The sequence below is a fragment of the Spea bombifrons genome, chromosome 11 (assembly GCF_027358695.1).
Source record: "Spea bombifrons isolate aSpeBom1 chromosome 11, aSpeBom1.2.pri, whole genome shotgun sequence".
Taxonomy (NCBI): Eukaryota; Metazoa; Chordata; class Amphibia; order Anura; family Pelobatidae; genus Spea; species Spea bombifrons.
The window spans coordinates 2045189-2069597 of NC_071097.1; the positions used below are offsets into that span (position 1 = coordinate 2045189).

Here is a 24409-nt window from a genome sequence, read left to right on the forward strand (position 1 = left end):
GGTGCTCGTGGTAAACCAGAGTTCATCATTTTGGGTTATCGAGGAAAGATTGAGGAGATTATAGATCGAAACTACCTATTGAGAATAGTCATCCGGTCATGGAAGGTACCTTCTTACAGCGTTGGTTATCGAACGTGCTTTGGCACTGTCTTAATCTGCAGAATACTCCCTCATAAATGGAAAAATTGGGAACATCTAATGACTTCCTGTTGGAAAACCATCTTCTGTAAGCACACTGTCCCCGACGATACAGATTTGAGGAGGACCATTTTAGGTTTAAGGCTAAATTTATTTTGCTACTCTCCATTGGAGGTAATGCATGCCAAGGTATGAACGCTATAATCTCCTTATGTTACTTTCACAAAGATGGGGAACATCCCACATGGATGATGGGAAAAGTCAATGCTGGGGTTCTAGATGCCAACCTAGATGCAATTCATATAGCTAATGGATAAGTCGAGAACTAGGCAAAGAAGTGGCCACTGTTTTGGTTGGCGGTGATGAGTATCTGTAGGACAGTTGTGGCCTGCTTGGCTACGTTGCTGTTGTTGTGTCCACGAAGCTTCTCCAAGGTCTCTTTTAAGTTGACTGCTTCCATTTCTTTCCGTAACTCATCTGGTGGAGAAAACACAGTAAGGAGGTCATACGTCTACTGTATCTCCCTCGCCACCACCTTCTGCAAAAACCTTCCATGTTATGATGCCCGGTCTAGTCTATAGGGTTTATTCTCTGAACAAAGACCCCGCGGATAGGTTTGATCTCATCAGAAAACTTTACTTCGACTGCTTAACTTATGAGGAACCAATAGTGGTGGGTTTCTTCTATGAGAAAGCGAGGAACTATCTGGTTGACCTGTACATTGTATAGGCCGGATAAAAGTTCCTGCAGAAGAAGCTCCTCGTGGTTGGCCGGTCATAGCAGATGAGCCTACAGAATCATGATATTGTGAATTAATTCCAACCTCCAGAGGAGTTTGGAGAATATATCAACCACCCCTCTCCCTAAAACCAGTAGACCCACTTTCAATGGTGGCTTCTTCTAGCCTTGGACTTAATGTTCCTCCGATGGGATGTCACACGTTATAGTAATACGTCAGAGTAATACCTGAGTCCATTATGCTGCAGAGTAAGCCCATGGAGTTGTATTTCACCTCTGGACCCATCGAGTCACCCTCTAAAATTTTGTGCAGAACTGACACCAGCTCCGTCTCCTGGAAAGTTTCTTTCACGATATCTGGAGGTAAAAAGGGAGAAGATGGTGAATGACAAGAGCAGAGACTGAATGGGGATTTGGGCTCTTATCTCCTGGCTAGCTCTAGGGTCAACTTGTATGGGGCGTGAAGACTTTGCAAGAAACAGGTTTCAATGTTTATTTTTTAACCTAAACCCCTTCCTTTTCACTAACACCAGCCTTACAAAAACTACCTGAGCCAATCGACATCAGCAACAATAGGGGAGATGTAACTTAATGGGGAGGAATAATCATGTAGATCTTGAGAGCAGGAGTTTAAGATGGCTGCTCCCTGTGGACCACACACAGGGTCGGTTTCTTAAACATATATTGCTTACCTAAACTCCATGAATTAACAATATTGTTACTTTTGTACCAATGTTAATTGCAGAGGCGATGGCCAATGCGATGAGGGCTTCGTTTTGCATGATTGCATGCTCGCTCGTTGTCATGGATACCAGGTGCTTCAATCCGTTGGCCTGCTGAACTGCCTTCACCACGTCCTGGGGGGGCACAAAATACCTTCTCGTTAAACAGACGACCTTGACGTTTATAGGAGATTTTTAAGGACCCTTCAGATGTTTCTATGCAGGTCCAAGCTAGAGCTACCAAGTAGGGTAGCCAGGAGAGCAATGTCTAGAGGTTAGAGTTAGCGTTAGGTGTCTAATGACATCTATCTACTGACCCAAGGGACCTTCCTTACACTAGGGTCGATCACCATCCTCTAGAGGATTTATTTATTTCCATTGATATATAAGTTATGTCCAAAAGCAATTGTCCAAGCGCCCAATGAATTCACAGAACATGTCTAGTACATGCTTAATCAACATGTATTTGCTGTGGTCGCCACCAAAGAATAGTCCTCTGGGAAGTCAACAGCTTATGTGACTTTAGATTTTTTTCTGTTTGGTCCAATGAAAGCTATCATGGTAGAATCAGAGCAAAAGTCAGAAGCCACCACTCCTTCTGAAGGACAAATAACCTCACATGTCCTTTACGTCGACATTGACCAGATACTGGACATGGATAAATAGGAACCTGAGGTCTTTCATCATAACCTCCATGAGGCACGTTACCTGTGACTTGCTGTGACGCAGAAGAGATGCCAGCAGTCGGTTGGCTTCTCCTCGTACCCCTACGTGGTCTTTGGATTCGCTCCATTGGACTAATCTGGCCAAAAGCCTGGAATCCTGTCCCAGTATCCTGGCCGTATCAGCTTCACAAAAAACAAAGAGGGCAGAGTTAACGAGTGCTCTTTCTATCAGGATCTGAACTCTCTCTGGTGTGTCAGATGTCCTTCTGGATGGGGTCTCCAGAACGTTAGTACCTTGTCCATCTGTCAGCATCCTGAGAGTCCCGAGGAGTTTAAATTGTACGGGAGGCATTTCTGATCTAAGCAACATCTGAATTCTGTCGGCCACCCCTTCCTCCAGCATCTGCACCTTGTTCAGCACTGGACAACAAAAAAAAATATATTGAAAAGCGACGTTTTTGGTTAACTGTAACTGTGAAAAGTTCACTGTTTCTGGACTGTTTCTGTGAAGCATCTTAGAGGATTCCGACCAACCCAACCGCTCTACATGTCTCTTTGGTGAATCGTGGGACCCATGTGGTGTCACTTATCATCAAGAAATCCACCGTCGACTATTGTTACCTGGTATTGCGAGGTTCCGGAGTGCGCTAAGGGCCGCGTGCTGTACTCCGACATCTCCGTTCTCCACGTGCATCTCCAAGAGGTCCAACAGCTGGTGGACCACGCCAAGCTTCACCATACACACACAGTTACCGTCTGCGGAGAGAGCCAAACGCAGTCATCATCTGGCCCTACGTCATACTATAGTCCTGTTGTAGGAGTCGGATTTATCAAGCAATTGGTAATTCAAGAAACTTGGTGAGGTAGCCTCAAAAATGAGTTATTGGGTTTAACCGGTAGCCCATTCTCATACCTGGCCCCCAATAACAATAAAAGTTTAGCTGAAATTAGGTGAAATTCCATTAAAACGTTCCAAATTCCATTCCAACGATCAAGAAAAGATGATAAATGTGGCTACTCGTGGCCAGATCTTGCTAGAGGGGCTCCAAAACCTACGAATAAGCCCACCACGTTCATATATCTTACTTAAACAAGCCGATACAGTTTCTATAGCAACAGCCTATCAGCGCCTGCCTTTGTATCACCTGACAATTAAGTGTTCCCAGGAAAAAGTACGAACGGGACGCGGTCAGATCATTATTTCTTTTGCCCCCAGTGTGTTATGGGTGATATCCCTGTAAGGATTCCATGAGGGCCGGTATTACAGCCATTTGAGGGGTCACTACATAGAATCTTCCCGATGGGCTATTGAAGGGTTAATATCTCAAGAGTCTCAGGGCCAGCTCATATGTCCATAAGAGGTTAACCCCCTCATCTTCTTGACTTTAGCCTTTGAGCTTGAAGGCACCATCTGTCTCTCCCCCCCCCATGATCTCTAAACCTGTCTCTTCTGATTGACGACGTCTTTTTCTTTTTCCTCCCCACCCTTAAACTCGCCCTCCAGTCTCCGGAGAATGAGGCTTTTCAATCCCCTTTTGTGAGCCGGTGTCAGGCTACTCGATCTTCGTCCAGTTGGTTTCAGCTAATGGAAGAAAACATCTTCTTGAGACACTTGACAAATGTCTCGGCTCGGAGCCCAGACGCTCCATCACACGAGAACGTGCGCGGGGACGGGAAAGGACTACTTCGAAAGTCTTGTGCAAGGATTGACAAAATATTAAAGGAAACCAATAAAAAATAAATAGAAACCTTCTATTCTCCTATTTGATTCCATCACGTATCAGCCGGCTGAGAGCTATGACATCATATATGACGTCATCATGCTAAACATTTGCACATATAAATTTAAATATATTTTTTAATGGCTCCAAGGTAATTATAAACAGGACTTTAACACTGACACTCCGCAGCTATGGGTGGATTGTATCTCCCATGATGACATTGCCGGCAGATCGGCCCCATCCGGCCCCCGTCTAGTCTGCCGGTTTCTCCTTAATCAGTCGTTGGTCTCGTCTTAGATTCAGGAGCCGTATGTCTATCCCATGCATGTTTAATACCCTCACTGTATTACCCTCTACCACTTCTGCTGGGAGGCTGTTCCACTTATCCACCACCCTCTCAGCAATTAAGCGTCGCATGGTAGCCACAAGGGAGGTCAGGACTGTACCAAAAAAGCATGCTTACCATTTCTAGCGAAGTTCGCGATGGCGAGGGCCCCTGTCATTTGAAGGATCGTGTGCCGCGAGGTCAGCCACGAAGGGACATTCTGGTAGACTATGCCATGCCCGTCGTCAAACAGCTTCTGCATTGACTCATCTACAATTTTACAAAAAAAAAACCCCAAAACATTATTTGATAAAAAAAAAAGACAATTCCTGTGAACATCGTGGGGAGGAATAAGCACGTAGCTCCCGAGAACAGGAAGTTAAGATGGCTGCTCCTATAGTATACACACGAGGTGGGTTTCTTATACAAAAATACAGATTTTTTTAAGCCATAGACATAATTATATAGATTTATCAAATTTACTTAAAATAAAAGAAATGAGAAGATAAGGGTACTTTAAATATTAGCTCCACCCACTTTTGGTCACATGATCGCTACTTTTTACCCTACTTTACTAATGCTCTGGATCATACCATTAACCCATATTTTGCAATTTGTCTCAATTTTATTATTATTATGATTATTATTATAATATTATTATTTATTTATTTTAATTTATTTTAATAAATATAAATAAATATTTAATAAAAATAAATTAAATAATTAATAAATAATAAATGAAATAAAATAATAAATTAACCCCGCCTAAGGCGTAATCTGTAAATTATTCCCTCTGAATTTTTTTTGTAATCTTCTTTGGTTTTGGTGAATACAGAATTCAAATTAAAAATCGAAATACAATTTGTGTTTATTTTATGGCAAAATAAAAATAAATAAATAAATAAAAGAAAAAAATATATATATTATTTTTTTATTTTTTTTACGCAGAATTGGACAAAATTGTCTCACCGCCGAGGAGTAGAGATACGATGAGGTCAGATGATGACTTCATTGTGCACATATCTTCTGTCTGGGAGCTGTCCTGGAGTCTTCGCAGAATGTCACACAATGTCTCTTGCACGGAGGTCTCCACAAGCTGGATTTTTAAGACATCTAAAGGGTTAAAAAAAAATAGGCCGCAAAATTATTATATTGTCTCTCTTTCTGAATGTTTGCTGCATATGAGCAAAAAGTTGAGAGGGTGGTGGATAAGTGGAACAGCCTCCCAGCAGAGGTGGTAGAGGGTAACACAGCGAGGGTATTAAACATGCATGGGATAGACATACGGCTCCTGAACCTAAGACGAGACCAACGACTGATTAAGGTTTGAGTCGTTACAGCAGGAGAAACGTGCGACTAGACGGGGGCCGGATGGGGCCGATCTGCACTCTTAGAGAGAATTAAACATGCAGATTACAGAACAGATAATGTTATTTCCATTTTTCCCACTTCTGAAAACCTCATTTGCTGCCACCTGTTGTGAATGAACATGGGTTTTTTTTCTTATCGTTTTCAATTAAATCATTCTTTGTGCTAAAAATTGTAATTTTAAATGAAACCAGAGTCCTGTAAATCATTTCATGCTGAGAAGCTTCCGTAATCAGTAATAACCCCCAGCGCTGTATACATTAATAACCCCCCCAGCGCTGTATACAGTGATATAACCCCCCCCAGCACTGTATACAGTAATAACCCCCCAGCTTAAATACCACACTGAGCTGATGCTTTATGGCCATGCTAATGAAGTCCGCTCCTCCATAGACTTGCATTAGTGAGAGAGTCCAACTGGCGATTAAGACTGAGCCATTCTATTGTTTCCCCACAGGCGGTATGATAAGGAGTCGGGGGGTTTAGTAGATTGGGGATCAGATAACAGAGCGAGGACTCATACGAAGATCCACCCAAACCCCTGGAGGCAAAGCCAACTTCAAGATGATGAGCCCGGTATTCATCTCCCCCCCAACTCCACCACTCCTGATTATCGGGGTTCCCCATGCGCGTGTACCGTTCTCAGCCAGCATCTGTAGAACTTCGATGATGATTTCAACTCTTTCGTGGTTTTCTGCTCTCTTCAACTGCTTTACCAGCTGCTCAACGACCACACTTTTACTTAATGCTTCCTTCGCACTCTCTACAAGACGAGAAAAGAGAAGAACACATAATGTAACCACCGATGGTGGTGGTCAACAAAAGCCACCAGGTATCGTCAAACACATGCGCTACCAGCATTTGGTGCTCCTCTTCTGTGAAACCCTCCACCGGCTCCCTATAACCTTTAGAATTAAATTAAAATCCTGGTACTGACATATAAGGCCCTCCATAACACTGCCCCCCACCCCATAATACTGTTCCTCAATACATTTGTGCCCTCATAAGCAAATACTCACCTACTCGATCCCTACGTTCTTCCCATGGGCTGAGGCTCTCCTCCTCCTCACTTATCACCTCTTCCTTTTCCCGTCACTCGTTCTGCCCCCATATCTCTGGAATCTCCTTCCAACGAACCTTCAGCTTTCACCCTCCCTCCCGAAATTCAAGAAACATCTAAAAACCCACTTCTTCAGAGAAGCCGCGCCATCTTAGCTGCTAGAACCTCCTTGTCATTGGTACAACCCCCACACTATAATAAGGGATAACAACCAGTACCAATGTATGGGGCCCGGGTAGGCTGTTGGACTTGGATCTATCACGGGTCAACTCAGTGACCCTCATGGTCCACTACCCATGTCTGGGCCCTTGTGGGCTTTGCGACACAGATGGTTCCATTTTGAGATTGCACCCCGGTGATCCCTTTCCAGGATTTGAGATCTAGTGACCTCTTCGCGGATTTTGGGTCCTGGTGGTGGCCCCGTTGCTAGCATGGGGCAGGAAAGTAGAAGGACCATGGGGTGGAATGGGGAAGCGGAACCATGTCTTTAGGTTTGTAATGTTCATTATGATTTCTGGTAGCATCCCCGAGATAGATAACCATGTTGGGTACAATAAAAAAGGGTCATAAACTCAAATATTAGTAATGTAAAATACCAAAAGCGAGGGTAATATACAAGCTGAAATATTGTTACGCATATCTTGAGGTTGAGAGAAGATTCTAACCTAGATCGGCCAAGTTGGACAACGCCAAGAGACCCACACGCACCAATGTGTCATTGTCTGGGAAATCCGTTAAAATTCTGACCAAAGGCGTGATGACGTCAAGTTCAACCAACTGCTCTTGTAGATCATCTGAAAGAAACAGAAATGACCACGATGAGTGTTTCCCAATCCGTACGATTGGAGATAATTAGGGAAGCTGAGATGACGGGACAGTCTGTGGTAGAGCAAGCATTATCTAATCTATTTCATGTCCTGAAGTTCTCTCCCTTCTTCTTCTCCACCCTTACAAGGGCTTCCTGAACCAATCAGCAACAATCAGCAACTTAAGAATAGGGAAGAGATGACTTAATGCGGAGAACACGAAGTTAAGATGGCGGCTCCCATGGTATACAGTGAATACAAAAAATGAGAATCCCGATACTTACTGTTTTCATAGCAGATGCGGCCAATGGCGCGGCCGGCGTGGAGAAGAATCTCTTGATCGGAACTTTGCAGAAGCGGTACCAGGGCTATAACCAGCCCTGCTTCGATACAAGGCTTTCTCGTTTCTTCTGTAGACAGAATATTAATGTTAATAATAAAATTGGGCCAATTTGGGGGGCCTCCCTTGTACTGCCCAGTTATGTGTCTGTAAGGAAGAAGACATCCTGAGGTCAAATCCCTTCCGGTCCAGTTGAGGAGAAGGAAGATAAGTGACGCTCAATATAAGACCAAGGTCGAATGGGTCTTATCTGACGGCAGATTCTATGTTTCTATGTGTTGGGTAGTAACACCATGATCCTGAATCTCTTCAGAAGGGCCATCAGCTAGCAGAGGTAGATAAAAGCTGATGGCCAACGGTGGTAGCACATTGGGTATCATTTTTGAGTCATCCCATACATGGTCATCTTCTCCAAAATGATCAACCACCGGAACCCAACAGGTACAAACTAGAACTTTGATTCTGTCTGGCTTTACTTCCTTGTAGGTGGGATTTGATCTGGAATAAAGGGTCAACCTCAACCATGGGACCACTAAGACCAGACCAAAGACTGATCAAGGTCGGAGCCTTCACAGGAGGAAAAACAGGCCGATTAGATGGGCTGAATGAGTCTTATCTGCCGGCGGCATTCCAAAAGCTCCACCAAAACCCAATGGTCTGTTAATTGTCACGAGGCCTTTATAAATATTGTCCTAGATGTTCCATGACACCCAATTACTTCTCAGATCTCCCCTGTCCTGACATTTCTTTGTACCTCCTCGCCCTTTTTTAATCAAAAAAGGGCATCATCCATATCAAGCCAACGCACTACAAAGGAGAAGAACTTTGACCACTGTGGACCATAACGCTCACCATTCTTTGCCAGCTCTGCTAGGACATGCGCGGCCTTCTCTGCACAGGTGGGGCTTGATTTCAGAATGTTGCCTAGGGCGGATAGAACGTCAAAGTCCGACAGCTTTTTGGCGGATGTCTGCACTATTGTGAAAACACAAAAAAGTGACAATTAATAATCTTTCCCAATGATTCTAAAAATAACTGGTAATAACCGGGTGACGTGATTAATACAAACCAAACACAACGGGGGAAAGAGAGACAAAAACAAAGCGAAAGGGCAATATTAAAAAAGAGCTATTTTATTATTATTATTATTATTATTTATTATTATTATTTTATATTTTTTATTATTAAGTTGTTTTTATAATAATTTTTTTATTATATTATATTATTTATTTTTAATATATATATTTTTTCTTTTTTTGTGATAAACGTCAAATGGACAAAACAAAGGTCACGTGTTAAAAAAATATAGTTAAAAACTTAAGAAATGACGGATAAAATTCCTGTTATGTTACTTTTACAGAACGGATTCCATCGCCATGCCAACAAGGATGAATTAACCAGGCCGACATATCATGTGATATCTTGGATGACTTTCCCGACTCAAACACCACACTGAGCTGATGCTTTATGGAAATGCTAATGAAGTCCGCCCCTCCATAGACTTTCATTATTCAGAGAGTCCACTTGGTTGATTAAGACTGAGCTATTCTATTGTTTCCCACAGGCAGTATGATAAGGAGTCACACTTGTTGATATTGTACTTGTTGTGACCCATGCTTGGTTTGTCACTATTCCAGATCACCAAAACACAATCTTAATGTTCCCTGAGCCCTTATCTTGATAATTTGAAATCCACATATCTTTTGCTGTAAAAAAATTAGCATTTTAGACCAAACTTCAGCTGTAATTTGGCAGAATAATACTTAACTGTCTTCACCCAACGCCTGCAGGACCACATCAAGGCTTTTGAGGATTTCGTTCTCTTCCCCTCTGCAAAGTTTGAGACATTCCAAGTGGTGGCAGAGGCTGTCCGCATGGGACGCCGAAGCTCCGTCCGAGACATCTGGGTTTGTGAGACCCTCCGGCACTAAAGAGAATCAATAATGAGTGTTAAATGCCTTAATGATAAAAATTATATTTGTATAAAAACAAATAAAAAACTAATAATAATTACAAAAAAAATAAAAAAAAATATATATAAAAAATATACAAAAATTAAAAAAAAATAAAATAAAATAATAAAAACATAATAACTAAGGTTTACCACAATAGGTTTTCAATATAATAAATCACTGTTAAATAATAAAATAAAATAAATAATATAAGTATAATATATATGTACAGTATATATTATAAATAATAATAATAATAAAAAAATAGTAAAGTTGAATAAAATGTTATTACTACCAAAGATTTTCAATAAAATACATTAATAGTAAATAATACAATTATATAATTATATTTATATATAAATGCTGAAATTTATGTATTATGTCCTGTCCACCCATTGTACAGCGCTACGGAATTTGATGGCGCTATATAAAACAATAAATAATAATAATATAATAAAACATAAATTTAAAAAAATAAAAAAAATACAAAATAAATAATAATAATGTTAATAATAATAATAATAATAACAGTGCATGGGTTGGCTAGACATTGGCCACTAATTTTGTTATACGTTTTAATAACAGGGCTATGGAATTTATATGTAAAACAATAAATAATAATAATAATAATGATAATAATAAAGTAACATTCATCATATGGTGAATGTACCAAGCTCCAAAAATATATTTCATCCATTGGATTTTGGAAATGGCGAGATATTCACGTTGTTGGAAATTGTTTCTTTATATTAATCAAACTAATTAAAATGTCAAGATAGGAAAAGAGACTTTTCTTTTTAATAGCACGGCTTCAAAACATGATAACCTTTACACGGCTTTAAGAAATATCTTTCACCGCTTACGCTGTAGAGAATTTTAGCTCCTGCATTCTGCCATTTTTTTTTAGAATGATTCGATTGAACGTGGAATGACTTCTGCTTGTGGGTCTTCTCCATTAAACCTGGGTTATTTGGAAGAGGGTGAGAGGTGATTGGCAAATCTAGGACAAGATACGTTGGACAATTCGCACCCAATGGTTGTGTACAGTAGTACCCTGTACAAGGGTTCCTTTCACCCAACTGTAATCAAGTCCAACTTCCTTTTGACCCTCGATTTTCTGTCAGGTCCTCAAATTCAGTGTTTCTAGTAGCTAATTTTGCTTGTCCTTTGAAGCAAAGGCCCCACAGACACCTTCTAGAACCAATCCCATGCAGGAACATACTGGATCTACCTCATTGGTTTTCCACTTGGGCTTCAGATTTGTCTTGCTGAAGGACCTTCATAGCGATGAGCCAGCCAAACCATATGACTCGCGTATCTTAGTCTTCTGTAAGGTATGGCCAGCTCTGCTGCAGAACCAGGATGCTAAAAGGGCTGATTATCAGAGGAGTATTCATAATTACAGCCAGGATTGGTTGGAAACTCACGCTGGACCGACCCACCAAGTCATAAGGAAACCAGGATTCTGAAGGACACTCCATAGCTCAGAACAACAAATCCACTTCCTAGTAGCTAATTTTGCTTTTGCTTGGAACACCCCAGTACTTCACCAGCTCCTGCTCATAGACACCTTCTAGACCTAGTCTGAATCCAGGAACATACTGGATCCAGATCCATCTTGATGAAGGACCTTTAAAATAATGAGCTAACCAAACCACATCATACGCCAACCTAAATCTTCAATGCAGTAGGATCCTACAAGGATTGGTGACCACAAGGGGTAGCCATAATTACTGCCAGTTTTGTAGGTCTGGAGACCATGCTGGACCAGAATCCAGAAGCATCGACCCATCTAGACCTAAGGAAACCATGATTCTGAAGGATTCTCCATAGCTGTGCCACCTCAGAACCACATGATCTACCCTGTTCACGAATACGCCCTTCCATAGCCTGCCTTGCAGTAAGCTCTTGTAACGCGCTGTTGAAGAACGATTCTTCTGGTTGGTGGCATGTCTTCCACTACTCTCAGCCATGGGACCAACAGCTTAAACACAACATTTATTAAGCAGAAAAAGAATTAATGACGTGGGAATTCTAACCTTTGCTTGTCTCAATGATTTAGGTCCATAAATAACATGGTCTTGGCCTGTCTTGTTTCAAATGTCACCATATATATTTTACTAAAATAATATGTAAAAAATACCAATATTAGGCGTTCCCACGCTGGTTCGTGGCTTTATATCCTTACTACAAAAGCAGAGTGAGTAATGGAATAACAAATGTCATTTCAAATGATTTATCCTTGAAACGTTTCTCCATAGGCTTACGACCCACTCCTACGACGTCCTGCCGTGACAATGCGCGGATGTGACCGCTCAGAAAGAACCCCCCCGAAAGGGTTAAAAAACCAAAAAAATTAAAAACCTAAAAAACTGCAGGTGCTCCGTTGGGTCTCTAAAGAGACATCAGCCGAACCACACCATATGCGCGATGACAGATAAACGTCCTTGAAAGGCCTCCATCTGTTTCCAGGAGATTGCGGTTACATAATGATACCAAAGGCTAGAGACGAGAGAAGGAGAATAAAGGCCCCCCCACTCTGCCGGCATCCCGGTCCAACCACGTGGACGGGCTGTCTCTTTAGAAAATGCGGAGATGTGTTCTCTGCCAGCTTTCCATATTTACCTGCCAAGCGTCCCTGTTTCCTCCTCTGACCCCCTCTATTCTAGGAGGTCAGAATGTCCTGCCGGGTACGAGGGGATCGCAGGGTTCTACGGCCCTAAAAAGCCCCCAATAATGTGTATAAAAACAGGCTTTTTTTCTAGTAGAAATGAAAATTTGTAGGTCATGTGCGTTAATTGAAACGACAGATGGGTTTTTTAGCGTTCTGGAATGAGAGGTTCTTGCCCTGATGCCAAAGGCCACAGCGTAGAGTTCCTCATGCAGCTAGCCGTGGATTTACTGAGCAGTAATTGTGTCTATGATCACTTTGTGTCGTGTTTTCAAAGTGACTTTTGCGCTCATGCGTTAAATATAGCCTACTGCTGCAGGGCAAAGCACGCCACGGAATGTCTTACTGGGATTTTGCAGGCTGACTGCTGTATGAGTAGGAGTTTTATCTATTAACCCCCTTATATTAACCCCCAGCAATCTTTAGTTCCTGTTCTCAGGATCTTCTGCATGATTATTCTTGCCCATTAAGTCATCTCTGCCCTGGTGTTAAGTTGCTGAATGTTGTTGATGGGGTGATCTGGACAAAAGCGATAGAAAGCTGATGTTGCAGACTGACGATGGTTCATGTGGAGGACGACAAGATGGTGGTGAGGTAGAAAAGATCTTAATGTGGAATAGTAGGGGTGGAAATGGTGTGTGGTGTTGTGTTGGTGAGGTCATTACCAGGAACAATTTAAATTGTTAACTGGAGTGGTTTAATGTGGTACATTATGAGGTGGTGGTGGTGAGGTCAAAAGGAGCAGAAAGATGATCATGTGGATGGGGTTGACATGGTGGACAATGAGGTGGTGGTGAGGACTAAAGATAATGTACATTGGATGGGGTTGATGTGGACAATGAAGTGGTGGTGTGGACAATGAAGTGGTGGTGAGGACAAAACGGGCAGAAAGATGATAATGTAGATTGGATGGGGTTGACGTGGGGGACAATGAGGCGTGGTGAGGTCAAAAGGAGAAGAAAGATGAAAATGTCAATTGGTTGGGGTTGATGTGGTGGGCAATCAGGTGGTGGCGAGGTCAAAAGAAGCAGAAAGATGATAATGTAGATTGGATGGGGTTGACGTGGACAATGAAGTGGTGGTGAGGACAAAACGAGCAGAAAGATGACAATGTAGATTGGATGGGGTTGACGTGGGGGACAATGAGGCGTGGTGAGGTCAAAAGGAGAAGAAAGATGAAAATGTCAATTGGTTGGGGTTGACGTGGTGGGCAATCAGGTGGTGGCGAGGTCAAAAGAAGCAGAAAGATAATAATGTAGATTAGATGGGGGTGACATGTTGGACAATGAGGTGGTGGTGAGGTCAAAAGGAGCAGAAAGATGTGTAATGACTATTATGAGATATCAAGTTATTTGTCGAGGTAGGAGGAAATAAGATGAAGCATTTGAGTTATCATATGGAAAAATATGGAAATATATATGTATTTATACTGTGCATATACACTTTATATCATTCAGAAACATTGTCTACGCAAATCTCCGTTGGCTCATCAATACACAGAGTGTCCCTTGACATCATTAGTTTGAAACATATAAAGGGAAAGGACAGATTATATCATACAATTCAGACGTATCGTGACCTTAGGTCGCTAATTTCATACTTTGCCATCAAGCATTGGAACCAATATCGTCAACGAGATTGCAACAATGATTCATTTACAGCGGCCTTCATCCGATTGGATTCCAGAAGAGCCGGCCAAAGCTGCGTTCTCCATTCGCCTCGCAATCACCGGGAAAAGAGCTATGGAAATGAGAACTGTCCTTTCGGCGGCAATGAATGAGAAGTGATTATCAGTCACATTGACTCTATCAACGGTCGCGCCGTCGGAGGAGTTTTACGAATTAGCCGGGCCGCAGATGGAAGAGGGACTTCTTTGAATCCCGTTCAGTAGCTCTCATCTAGAAAGCCCTGTTGGCAATGCTTTTATGAGCCGTTCAACAGAGGCTCAATTTAAAGTCAGCGTGTGTACAGAAGTTAAGAGGGACCTTGTACTCATTGTCCGGGATGATAAGAGAAAGATTAGTACCCATCACCATTCACCAGCCATGATGGCTTCCTTCCTTCACCTGCATTATTCACCCTTCCAGAGCTTCGACCCCTCAAAGATCTTAACTTTCCAGATCCAAGGCTCTGCATGTTTATTCCACCCCCTTAAGTTACCTCTCCCCTGTTGTTTATTCGTTCCAGTAGACTGAGGTTCATGTGGTGAAGACTAGGGTGGTGGTGGTGTGGAGGCCAAGATAATAATGTGGACAAGTTGAGGTTGATATGGTGAATGGTGGTATGCTCCACCTCCAACTAAAAAATTAAGCCTTTTTAGCTCAATTATCGATAATTCTTGTGGACTTCCAAGCAATATTTTTGGTGTCCCATGTGATCTCTTTTGCCCTCGTTCTTATCTCGTCACGACAACATGGATTTTTCCATTGCGCGTAGTTGGACTCGTATCGTAGATGCGCCCTCCTGTCTAACAGTATGTCTCCATAAATCCAGACGGTCAACTAAATTATGGACAATGTTCTTCATGTTCTTCATCTCATTGGTTGCTTCTTGTTTATAAAAAAAAAACAAATTTCCATATTTAATCACAACAATGGAGGCTTTCTTGGACCTCAAATGGACCTCTTGGCCTAGAAGATCCAATTTATCTCTCCCCATCTTTCTTCTCTCTTTCATCCCATCCTCATTCTTCTCCCCTTTACCCCATAATTCTTCCAACTCCATCCATTTTTGTTTCCCTTTTTACATCTAATTTCCTGGATTCCATCATTTCCCAGGGTGGCAAAAAAACCCTTAATTACCCTCTACTTCTACCCTTTCCAAAGGAAACGTCTACTTTTGGAATCCTATCATGTATCCTACAATCCTTAAACTAACCTTATCTTCCAATCTTTCCGTTGGCCGTTCAATTTGCCCGCCGCCTTTTCTATAAAAGCGGTATTTTATATTTCACATTTTACTGGAAACCTATCATTTTGCTCTTCCATTAACAAGACCTCAAGTTCTCTCGCTTTTTTCCTTCGGGTTGGTTGTAAAAGTCAAGAGCGTGTACTTTATGACCTAGTGAATGGCATGGCGTCGTCTCTTACCGGCGCTCGATAATTTTCTCTAAGTGAATGGGAAATGTACATTTTATAGAAAATCAAGGCTGCCGGTCAAAGCGTCCCGATGTTACGGGGTTTGTGGTGTAGGGAAAAAATGAAAAAAGGAGAAAAGACAAAAAAAGAAGGAGCCGGCCCTAATCTTTTTTTTTTAGAAGGTCAGCCCCTACAGTGTCGTAATAAATCAGAAGTGCTATTATCTGGACCTTTCGCCGGGTAAAGAAGCCACTCATGGGGGAGACGTTCGAAAAGCTCTTTGGAAAAGGATTATTAAAGCCGGGATTCAAAGTTACCCTCGGGGCAGGATTTGGATGAGTTCTTCAGAAAAAAAGAAGAATTTTTTTTTAAGGCTCATGGTCGGAATGATATTTATACTTAGAAACGTAGCTACGGAAATATATCATTCTAATATAAATTATAGATGGATATTTTAGGAGAAGGGCTGGGAACATTAGCTGTTATGTGAGTTAAGAGCCAGAGGGGCTGCACTTTAATGGGAACTTGGTGATGGTGCCGGTACCATTGTACGGCCGTAGAGGAACACCGGGTTCCCAATCGTCTTCTTCTGGGGCTACACTTCTCATAGGGTTTTGTGTATGCCTGGGAACTCTCTGGGTTCCATCTGGAGGTTCCTGGAGTTCTCGACACCCTCAATTTATCAGTTAAATAACCGTGTGGCCCTCGACGTCAGACGGACTCCCTGCCCGCATCCTACAAGGGAGAGCTCCAGATACCCGGAGCCATAAAGCTCCAAGGTATGGTTACGTGCATTCCTAGAAACTCTCTGGATCACTTCTCCGGCTCTCCCCCTATTCCGCTCCTGACCCATGCGCTGGTCCCATTCATGTACATATCTAGCCCCTGCCCCTTGCATGCCTGGTCCAACCCCTAGCAAAGCCACCATTAAGGTTGAGGGCTCCATGTAGCCTGAGCCAGGAAGTTCCAAGGTATGCATTTGTAGCCCCTTGATGAAAGGTGCCAAAAAACATGTCCAACATATGGGCTGCAAATGGACACCAGATCACCAATCCTTCCTTCTTTGGAGCTGCAGCCCCTGAAGGGGATATGAAACCCCTACCCTCCAAAAGGCCTGCAAGAGGGCCGAATCTTATCTGACTATTGGGTTCACAATCTTTATCTTCTGGGGCTGCACTTCCTACAAGTGGAAATATGCAGCCCCTTCCTTCCCTCCTTGGATGAAGTCAAGGGATGGGCCTGGCCTTCTAGGGCCCACTCCAGAAAGCGAGCACACTGAAGTCCTCATGGAGGAGGGGCGGCCCTTCCACAAAAAAACTGAATCTTCGGGGCCCTAGCACCATGGTGCGACAGTGCTCTTACCAACCCAAGTAGTCCTCTTGGTCCCCATTATGGAGCCCCTGGTTTGGTCCACCAGGGTGCTCTGAGGCGGGGGCCACAAACCACTACAGTGCCAGAGTGCCCTGTCGGACCAAACCAGGGGCTCCATAATGGCCACTCTCCCTTAAGGTCAGAGCATCAAGAGGACCACTTGATCTTAGCCAAAAGGTCCAGAAATATTAGCTGTTATGACCAATAAAATCCAATTTGACCAACAAATCATATTCGTTAGCTGTTTAACCCAAGGACACCTTGCGCCCTAATTTGTTTTATAACATAATTACCAGATTTAGTTATTATTTCAAGAAAATGTGGATTTTTGTGTAAACAAGGAACTTATTTTTTATTTTTACAAATATAAATTGTATGTTTTATATATTTTTTTAAATCAGGAAAATTCTCTATAAAGCAGTGTTGCACGTTAATTCTCTTTAGATGCAATTAAGGAGTGCATTGTGGGTCTTCCCCCCCCCCTTTTTCTTCATTCCTAAGCCTTTGCATTCCTAAATTTAGCTTGCGCGAGTGTCAGTGGTAGAAAACCTAATTAGAATTCACAGCTGAGGAGCCACAAATTTAATCCCTAGGACAGCTCCTGCAAGGTTTTTGTTCAGATGAGTGAATGAGGTTCAGCAAAAAAGGAGAAAAATTTACAGAAAAAGGAGATTTAGATCCAAAACCTTCAACGTATTCTCCGCCGTTGTGAGTTACGTTGAAAAAAAAAAACATTTAAACAAAATCTTATATGAATATTTAACACGTTTTTTACAATATAAATATTCTATAAATTGCATTATTTGAATTGATTTCTTTTTATTTTATTGTTAAGAAAATAAATTCGGCAATTCATTATTAATTGTTAATTAAAATAAATTGAATTAACATAGAAAGAAAAATCTATAAATAAAAAAAATAAAAATAAAATATAAATACATTTAATTAACATAGAAAGAAAAATATATAAATAAAAAATTAAAATATAAATACATTTAATTAACATAGAAAGCATTGTGAGCTACATCAAAACAATATTTAAACAAAATCTTATAAAAATATTTAATATATACCATATAAGTGTTCGATAAATCTTATAAGTTTAATGTATTTCTTTTAATTTTTAGAAAATAAATTGAATAAAAAAAAATATTTAACATTAAAATGAAAAAATCAGCTTAAAACAATATTTAAACATAATTTTATATAAATATTTAATAATACTATTATACTTTTGTTACTATTAATTAAAATAAAAAATACTACTTTTATACCTTTGGAATATTCTATAACTATTACTATTATTACTATTGATAATACTAAAAAATACTATTTTCATGCCATTTAAATACTCTATAACTTATTATAACGTATTATTATTTTTAATTTATTTATATTTAAATTTTAAGTAAATAAATTTGATTTTTATTTATTTTATTTAAAACAATTAGAATAAAAGAGATAATTCCAAGCAGCTTCTGTATAATTAACTGTTTAAACGCATCCTGCGGTGAAGGAAAAAACAGACTCACTGAGCGATTTAGGAAGAAAGGAGCTGTGATTGTCATTTATACACCTTAGTTAAAGCAGGGTTTTTGCTGATCTGTTGGGAATTGCTTCTAGAATAAGTAGAGGGTCCGCCCCCCCCGCCACCGAATGGACCTTGTGCCAGATGACAATGAGACCCGAGGGGACCTGGACCTTCACCACCTCACCACCTCACTAACCAAGCCGGAGTCTCCAGTCAATGATGATGCCTATGATTTGGCCAACATTGGTGAAAGCCATAAAGTCACATGAGCTTTTAGGACCTCAGAGGTCTCCTCTTTCCTTAACCAAACTCGATTCACCTGGACACTAGAGTCCTTGGATAAAGTCCTTGACCGCGACACAAGACATCCTTCCGATGTCCTGCTAATCATGAGCTTGTCTGAGAAGACATCTCCTCATCAGTCCAGACTCTTACGTGATGCGCTACTAGTACGAGTTTGCCCATTCTACAACGCCGCGGACTAGGGCGGTGCTATAGAAGTCAATAAATAATCATTATTATTGGACCCAAGAAATGAGTTCTTTTTTGGAGGACCAGTCAAGCTGTCTTTGGGTTCCATCTTGAAGGTCTTTCAAGATGGAGACTTGTTTTGGGGTTGAGCGAAGGTCCTCCTGAGACCGCAGCAGGGGAAGCCATCCCCGTTAAGTGAGAGCGTCTCATTTAATCGCTTTAATAATAAAAAAAATAGTGCTGACTGTCTCTTTAAGAGACGATATGGCGGACTACCGAGTTGCGTAGCTTCCTCCGGGCAGCCATTACAAACATCGCACTCGGGGAACGATAAATTAACCCATAAATTACTGCAAGAGAGGCACTCAAACTGAGATATGGGCTTCAGAGCTGAGTCAAAATCAATTTTTAGATAGCCTCGCCATAAATCCCCCCCCCCCCGTCGCCTGCATTCGCTCGCGCATGTTTTCATAAGACTGATCCGGCCAAAAACAAGAGATTTATTTTCTGTCCGTCACTATTTTTTCCCCCCGTAAACCCATAAATAATTATATTTTTTTTCTCGTTTTAATGTTCCCTGTGCTGTAAAATGCATATACGCTTTTTTAATGTAAGTTTTATGGGTTTCGGGCGAGACGAGGCTTTTTTTTTTGATTTATAATAAAAAATGAAAAAAAAATCGCCATTATTTATGAGATTCTGGTATGTCACGGAATATATTCAAGGTACGAAGCTTCTATAATACATGACAAGGGTCCTGCGGCACCTACCAACACCAAGCCACAAAATCGGCTGAGCATTGGAAGTTTTACTTTACTGAAAGGGTGGTAGTTAGGTGGAACAGCCTCCCAGCAGAAGTGGTAGGGGTATTACTGTATACAGCGCTGGGAGTTATGCTCAAAGGGGGAAATATTTTTGTAAGGGACTCCTCCTTGTCTCTGACTCTCAACCAACCTACTTCGTCTTACCCAATAGATTGTAAGCTCACTGGACCAGGACCCTCGTGTCCTTCTCTACCAGCATGCCTCAATGTTATTATCAGTTTTAAGCTGTCTTTGCAAAATATCTTCACTGTCCCCCTATTGTAACCGCCCTACAGAATCTGCTGGCGCTATATAAATAAATGTATTGTTTTCTGCTTAATCTTGCCCAAAACGCTCATTTTTTTCCTCAAAACAGCAGTAGGTGGCCTTAATATTGCCCGTCGCCTAGTGTCTCTTGTGTCTCTGCTGTCTGGGCTGTTCCGCAAGATGCGTTTGCATCAGTGACCTACTTACATTAAACCCGACACCGTGTACGTATGGAGAGCGGGGGGGGGGGCATTAATTTTTTTAACCCATTGATTGCCATCCTTAACCTATATATATATATGGTCACAGCACACAAAATATCACAGGTTAGGCACACGCAAGAAAGGGTTAAATAACATAATCGTGCTATACCACGTCTGCTGGGAGGCTGTTTCACTCATTCCAGGAAAAACTTCCTTGTATTCCATCTAAGCCTCTGAAGACGTAGGGGACATGATGGGATGCCCTACCCAATCACTATTGATTTTTCGGACACTCTAGGCCATTCTGTCCAATCACATGGCAGCGTTGTGTGTATAAACATAGAATTTGGGGCCCCCGTCGGCCCCGTCTGGTCACCCGTTTCTCCTGCTGTAAAGACTCAACCCTCAATCGGTCATCGGTCTCATCTCAGATTCAGGAGCCCTATGTCTATCCCCCCAGCGGAGGTAGAATGAAGATACACTGGATGGGCACCGGAGAATACTTTCTTGAAGGCCCTCTAGCATGGTCTCCATAGTATCAATGGGCCTGTTGAGGGGAGCAGAGATCCTGACCCATTGAGTACCGGCACAATGGAGAGGCAGGTAGACCAAGAGGCTGATCTGTTCTTCGGTTTGGCCACCTCCTTGGACCGGCCCTTGTAGGTCCACCCCGCCTCGGCTCGAATCCCTCGCTGTGAGCTGATTAAACGTACCTTACCCAGCAGAACACAGAGCTCCGACGGAGCGATATCTCATGTCTCCCTCCCGGAGCGGACAATATAAACGTATTGAGATTGTATCTAGTGAGGCGTGTGGCGCGTGCATTAAAGTTGTTGGCCCCAAGTGCGCCGCACCTGCTGCATCTATAGAAACTCTGCCAGCGCCTAATTCTGAAGCTCTCTGGTCCATAAACCATAACTAGCTGGTGGTAGCTGCTGCCGAATGACTAAACGCTGTGGAATTAACGCGACTAATATGTGAGGCACGGCGTAATGTGCTAAAATTAAAAGTCTCGCATTCATTCCAAAAGTTCTAGAAGTCACTCCTGAATTTAATTTTTTTAACCAAATTATTAAGGGCTTTAATTAAAGGAGAAGCAGTAGACCCAAGATGATTTGGTTCCAGGGCTTGGCGAAGACGAGGCTAAATATCTGTGGCCTCATTTTTTATGTTGCACCACGCAGCACCCAATCTGCTGACAGTGGCCCATTAGACATTTGACCGGTGCGCCTGTCCAGGCCTGGCTGGTTCTCATGTGGAGCCTAAAAATGTACTTGCCCCAATGCTGTAGGTCAACATGGAGGAGTCCTACAACACATTCAATGTCTAGAAGGACCATCCTGAACCTGGTGGAGTCTTTTAAGGTGTCTTCCATGGTGTGGTCCTAAATTCAGACCCAACTGATTTTAATATTGGATACATTTGCCTGGTGGGCCAGACCTCCAGTCCGAGCCTGGTTGGTTCTCATGCAGAACCTAGAACTGTACTTGGCCCAATGCTGTAGGACAGCTTGGAGGAGTCCTACTGTTAACACCCTGAGAAGGTCCACCCTGAACCTGGTGGAGTATTTTTGGGTGTCTTAAGAGGTCAGGACCTAAATTCAGATCCAACTGATTTTAAAGGGGTCTCAGTTGGATGGGTCACCAAAAAAAAAAAAAAAAAGGGTCGCATGCTTTTTAATTTAACACAATAGCTAAATTTCAAAATTGTCATAAATCAGCTCTAAGTTGCACCTTTTTTCTAATTATACCAACTTTATATGCACACTTTGAATAAACTTTTTTTTTGCATCTAGGGACGGAATAAAAGCATTGTTATGATATAAAAAGGGGTCATCTAGATTCACATTTTCACATTTTCAACAATTCAACAACAATTTACGCAGACAAAATACAGTGATTATGTAAAAAAAAATTGACTGATGTTGAGTTAACTTTTTTCCCCCCTGGTACTTAATGATAGAAGAAAGGCCACAATGAACAAAAATGTTTCAGGTCCTCGTCTCATTAGAGCTGATAAAAACCGTTAATTTGCTATTTTTGGAGTCGATTTGACGTCACCAGTGGTCTAACAGTAAATAATTAAAAGTATTAAAATTCAATACTTCGTATAAATCTAAGTTACCGTGAAGGTCTCAAGTCAAGGACTGCTCAATTCTGGTCTTCATGGGCATCAAACGGGCCATAGTTTTTGGATATATCGCAATTTGACCAAAGGCATCTGGATTGAAAATCAAGTCCCCCCTCGAGAAGCAGACTTGTCCACCTCCGACGCAGAAGGACCACTGACTGTGGTTTTATGACAACCTACTCGCTCTTAAACTTGCCAGATTATGGCTGAAATGACACAATTTTGTATTGAAGGTCAAAAAGCGGACGTCTACCTTCTGCTGAATCCAGAATGGGTTAAGAGAGGTCCATCAAAGTACTGAGGGACACAGACATAAGAGGCCCATGTAGAAGAACCAATACTCGGTAACCCACGGGTTAAACCGCAACAAACCAATCACAGCTAAGCAGCAAAACACAGACGTGAATACGTTCTATGACTTCAAGGTTCGACATTGCCCATTCCGTCGAGAAGAAGAAGCTCTACACAGGGCCCCGTGCTACGTTACATTTTTGAAGGAACCTTCAAAATATCTTCCCACGTCAACCCATTATTGCATAATTTCTACTTACCCATCGCCGTCGTGAATATCAAAAGAGGGAGGCCGCAAAAATTGAGAGACGTTTTTGGAGGCAAACTGTCCTTCACATCTACCAGGCTATGAGGAAGGGATAGATCTCTCTCCCCCTCTCTCTCCCTCTCTCAGTGACTCCCTCTCCGTATCAGCCTCCCTCCCTCTCTCTTTCAATGACCCAGCTCCTCAAACGCATCTAATACTACCTAATTACTTAATCCCTCACCACAGCTTACATGACAAACTTACAATTGTCATCAACGGCGATATAAACATGGAAGTAACGGAGTAGCGGGGACGCGCGGGGGGGGGGGGGGCTCGGAAAAGGGGCTTCCTTTTATGCTTCCGACGAATTAGATTTAATCTCAGCAGGCGAGGTATCATTTATCTCGGCACGTTTACAAAAGGACTCCGTATTCTATTCCCACCACAGAGCTATAAATAGGGCTCTATCGAAGGGGGCGGGCGGGCAGGGGGGGCATTCACTACCAGAAAAAAAGGATAAAACGATCGGAGATAAATAGAAGAGGGAAAAAAATAGGGAAAGGGAAGTTTAACCAGTTGAGTCCTAAGGAGGTCTTCTTACTAAACAACCAAACCATCATTGGGATTTGAAATAATCTTTAAAATGTATTTGTGAACAATTTGCGATCAGCGTGGATTAGGCTTGAAATGTTTTTTGTGGGTGCTGTGTACAGGAATATAACCCCCCCAGCGCAGTATACAGTGATATAACCCCCCCTCGCTGTATACAGTAATAACCCCCAGCGCTGTATGCAGACCTGGAGCCGCCATTTTGGGTGACTTTCCCGGCTCAAACACCACACTGAGCTGATGCTTTATGGCGATGCTAATGAAGTCCGTTCCTCATAGACTTTCATTAGTCAGAGAGTCCGACTGGGTGATTAAGACTGAGCCATTCTATTGTTCCCCACAGGCAGTATGATAAGGAGTCGGGGGGGGGTTAGTAGATCGGGGATCAGATAACAGAGCGAGAATCATACAAACGACTGATATGCAGCAAAAACTACAACGGGGGTGAACAGATTAATATTTTTGAAAACGTATTTTTAATCTAATATTAGGAATAAAAAAAATAATAAAAAGAGAACACAAGACATGCGTGTTCTGAATGGGCCGCTCTACTTAATAAACAGCAGCAAGTCGTGTATCTGCTCCGTATATTCCTGGAAATATTTACATGGCAGCCCCTGAGATGCCTTTTGATTGAAAGGAATAAAATGATGTCACGTGATCTCATTTAGTTTTATGTTCTCCCGCGGTGTTGATGTTCTTATAATTGAAAGATTCATCCATCGGAAAACGCAAGCAATTAACATATAAAAAAAAAAAAATTAGTAATTTGTTAATTTATTATTGGGAGTTAAATTCCAGGAAGGGCATCAGTAATAAACAGTACCAAATAGAAATATCCTAAAGGAGTCATACCTCCCAACAGTCCCGATGTTTGAGGTACAATTGGTATTTCCAGGCATT

The 24409-nt window shown here is 41.9% G+C and overlaps 1 protein-coding gene across 2 annotated transcripts; it reads right to left on the reverse strand.

The window, feature by feature from the left end:
• Nucleotides 1–268: 268 nt before the first annotated feature.
• LOC128468165 (rap1 GTPase-GDP dissociation stimulator 1-A-like) lies at nucleotides 269–23086 on the reverse strand. 2 transcript variants are annotated; one of them, XM_053449856.1, is made up of 14 exons: nucleotides 22911–23086; nucleotides 9652–9810; nucleotides 8736–8853; nucleotides 7828–7953; nucleotides 7403–7531; nucleotides 6315–6440; nucleotides 5279–5422; nucleotides 4448–4579; nucleotides 2885–3019; nucleotides 2558–2683; nucleotides 2307–2446; nucleotides 1607–1733; nucleotides 1105–1233; nucleotides 269–615 (listed from the first exon to the last, which is right to left on the reverse strand). In XM_053449856.1, exons 2-14 carry the CDS (start codon nucleotides 9784–9786, stop codon nucleotides 464–466), a joined length of 1719 nt encoding a protein of 572 aa, XP_053305831.1. In that variant the 5' UTR covers nucleotides 9787–9810; nucleotides 22911–23086; the 3' UTR covers nucleotides 269–463. The 2 variants fall into 2 exon arrangements, with proteins under 2 accessions (XP_053305831.1, XP_053305830.1); XM_053449855.1 differs by having other exon boundaries at nucleotides 8736–8858.
• Nucleotides 23087–24409: the final 1323 nt, after the last annotated feature.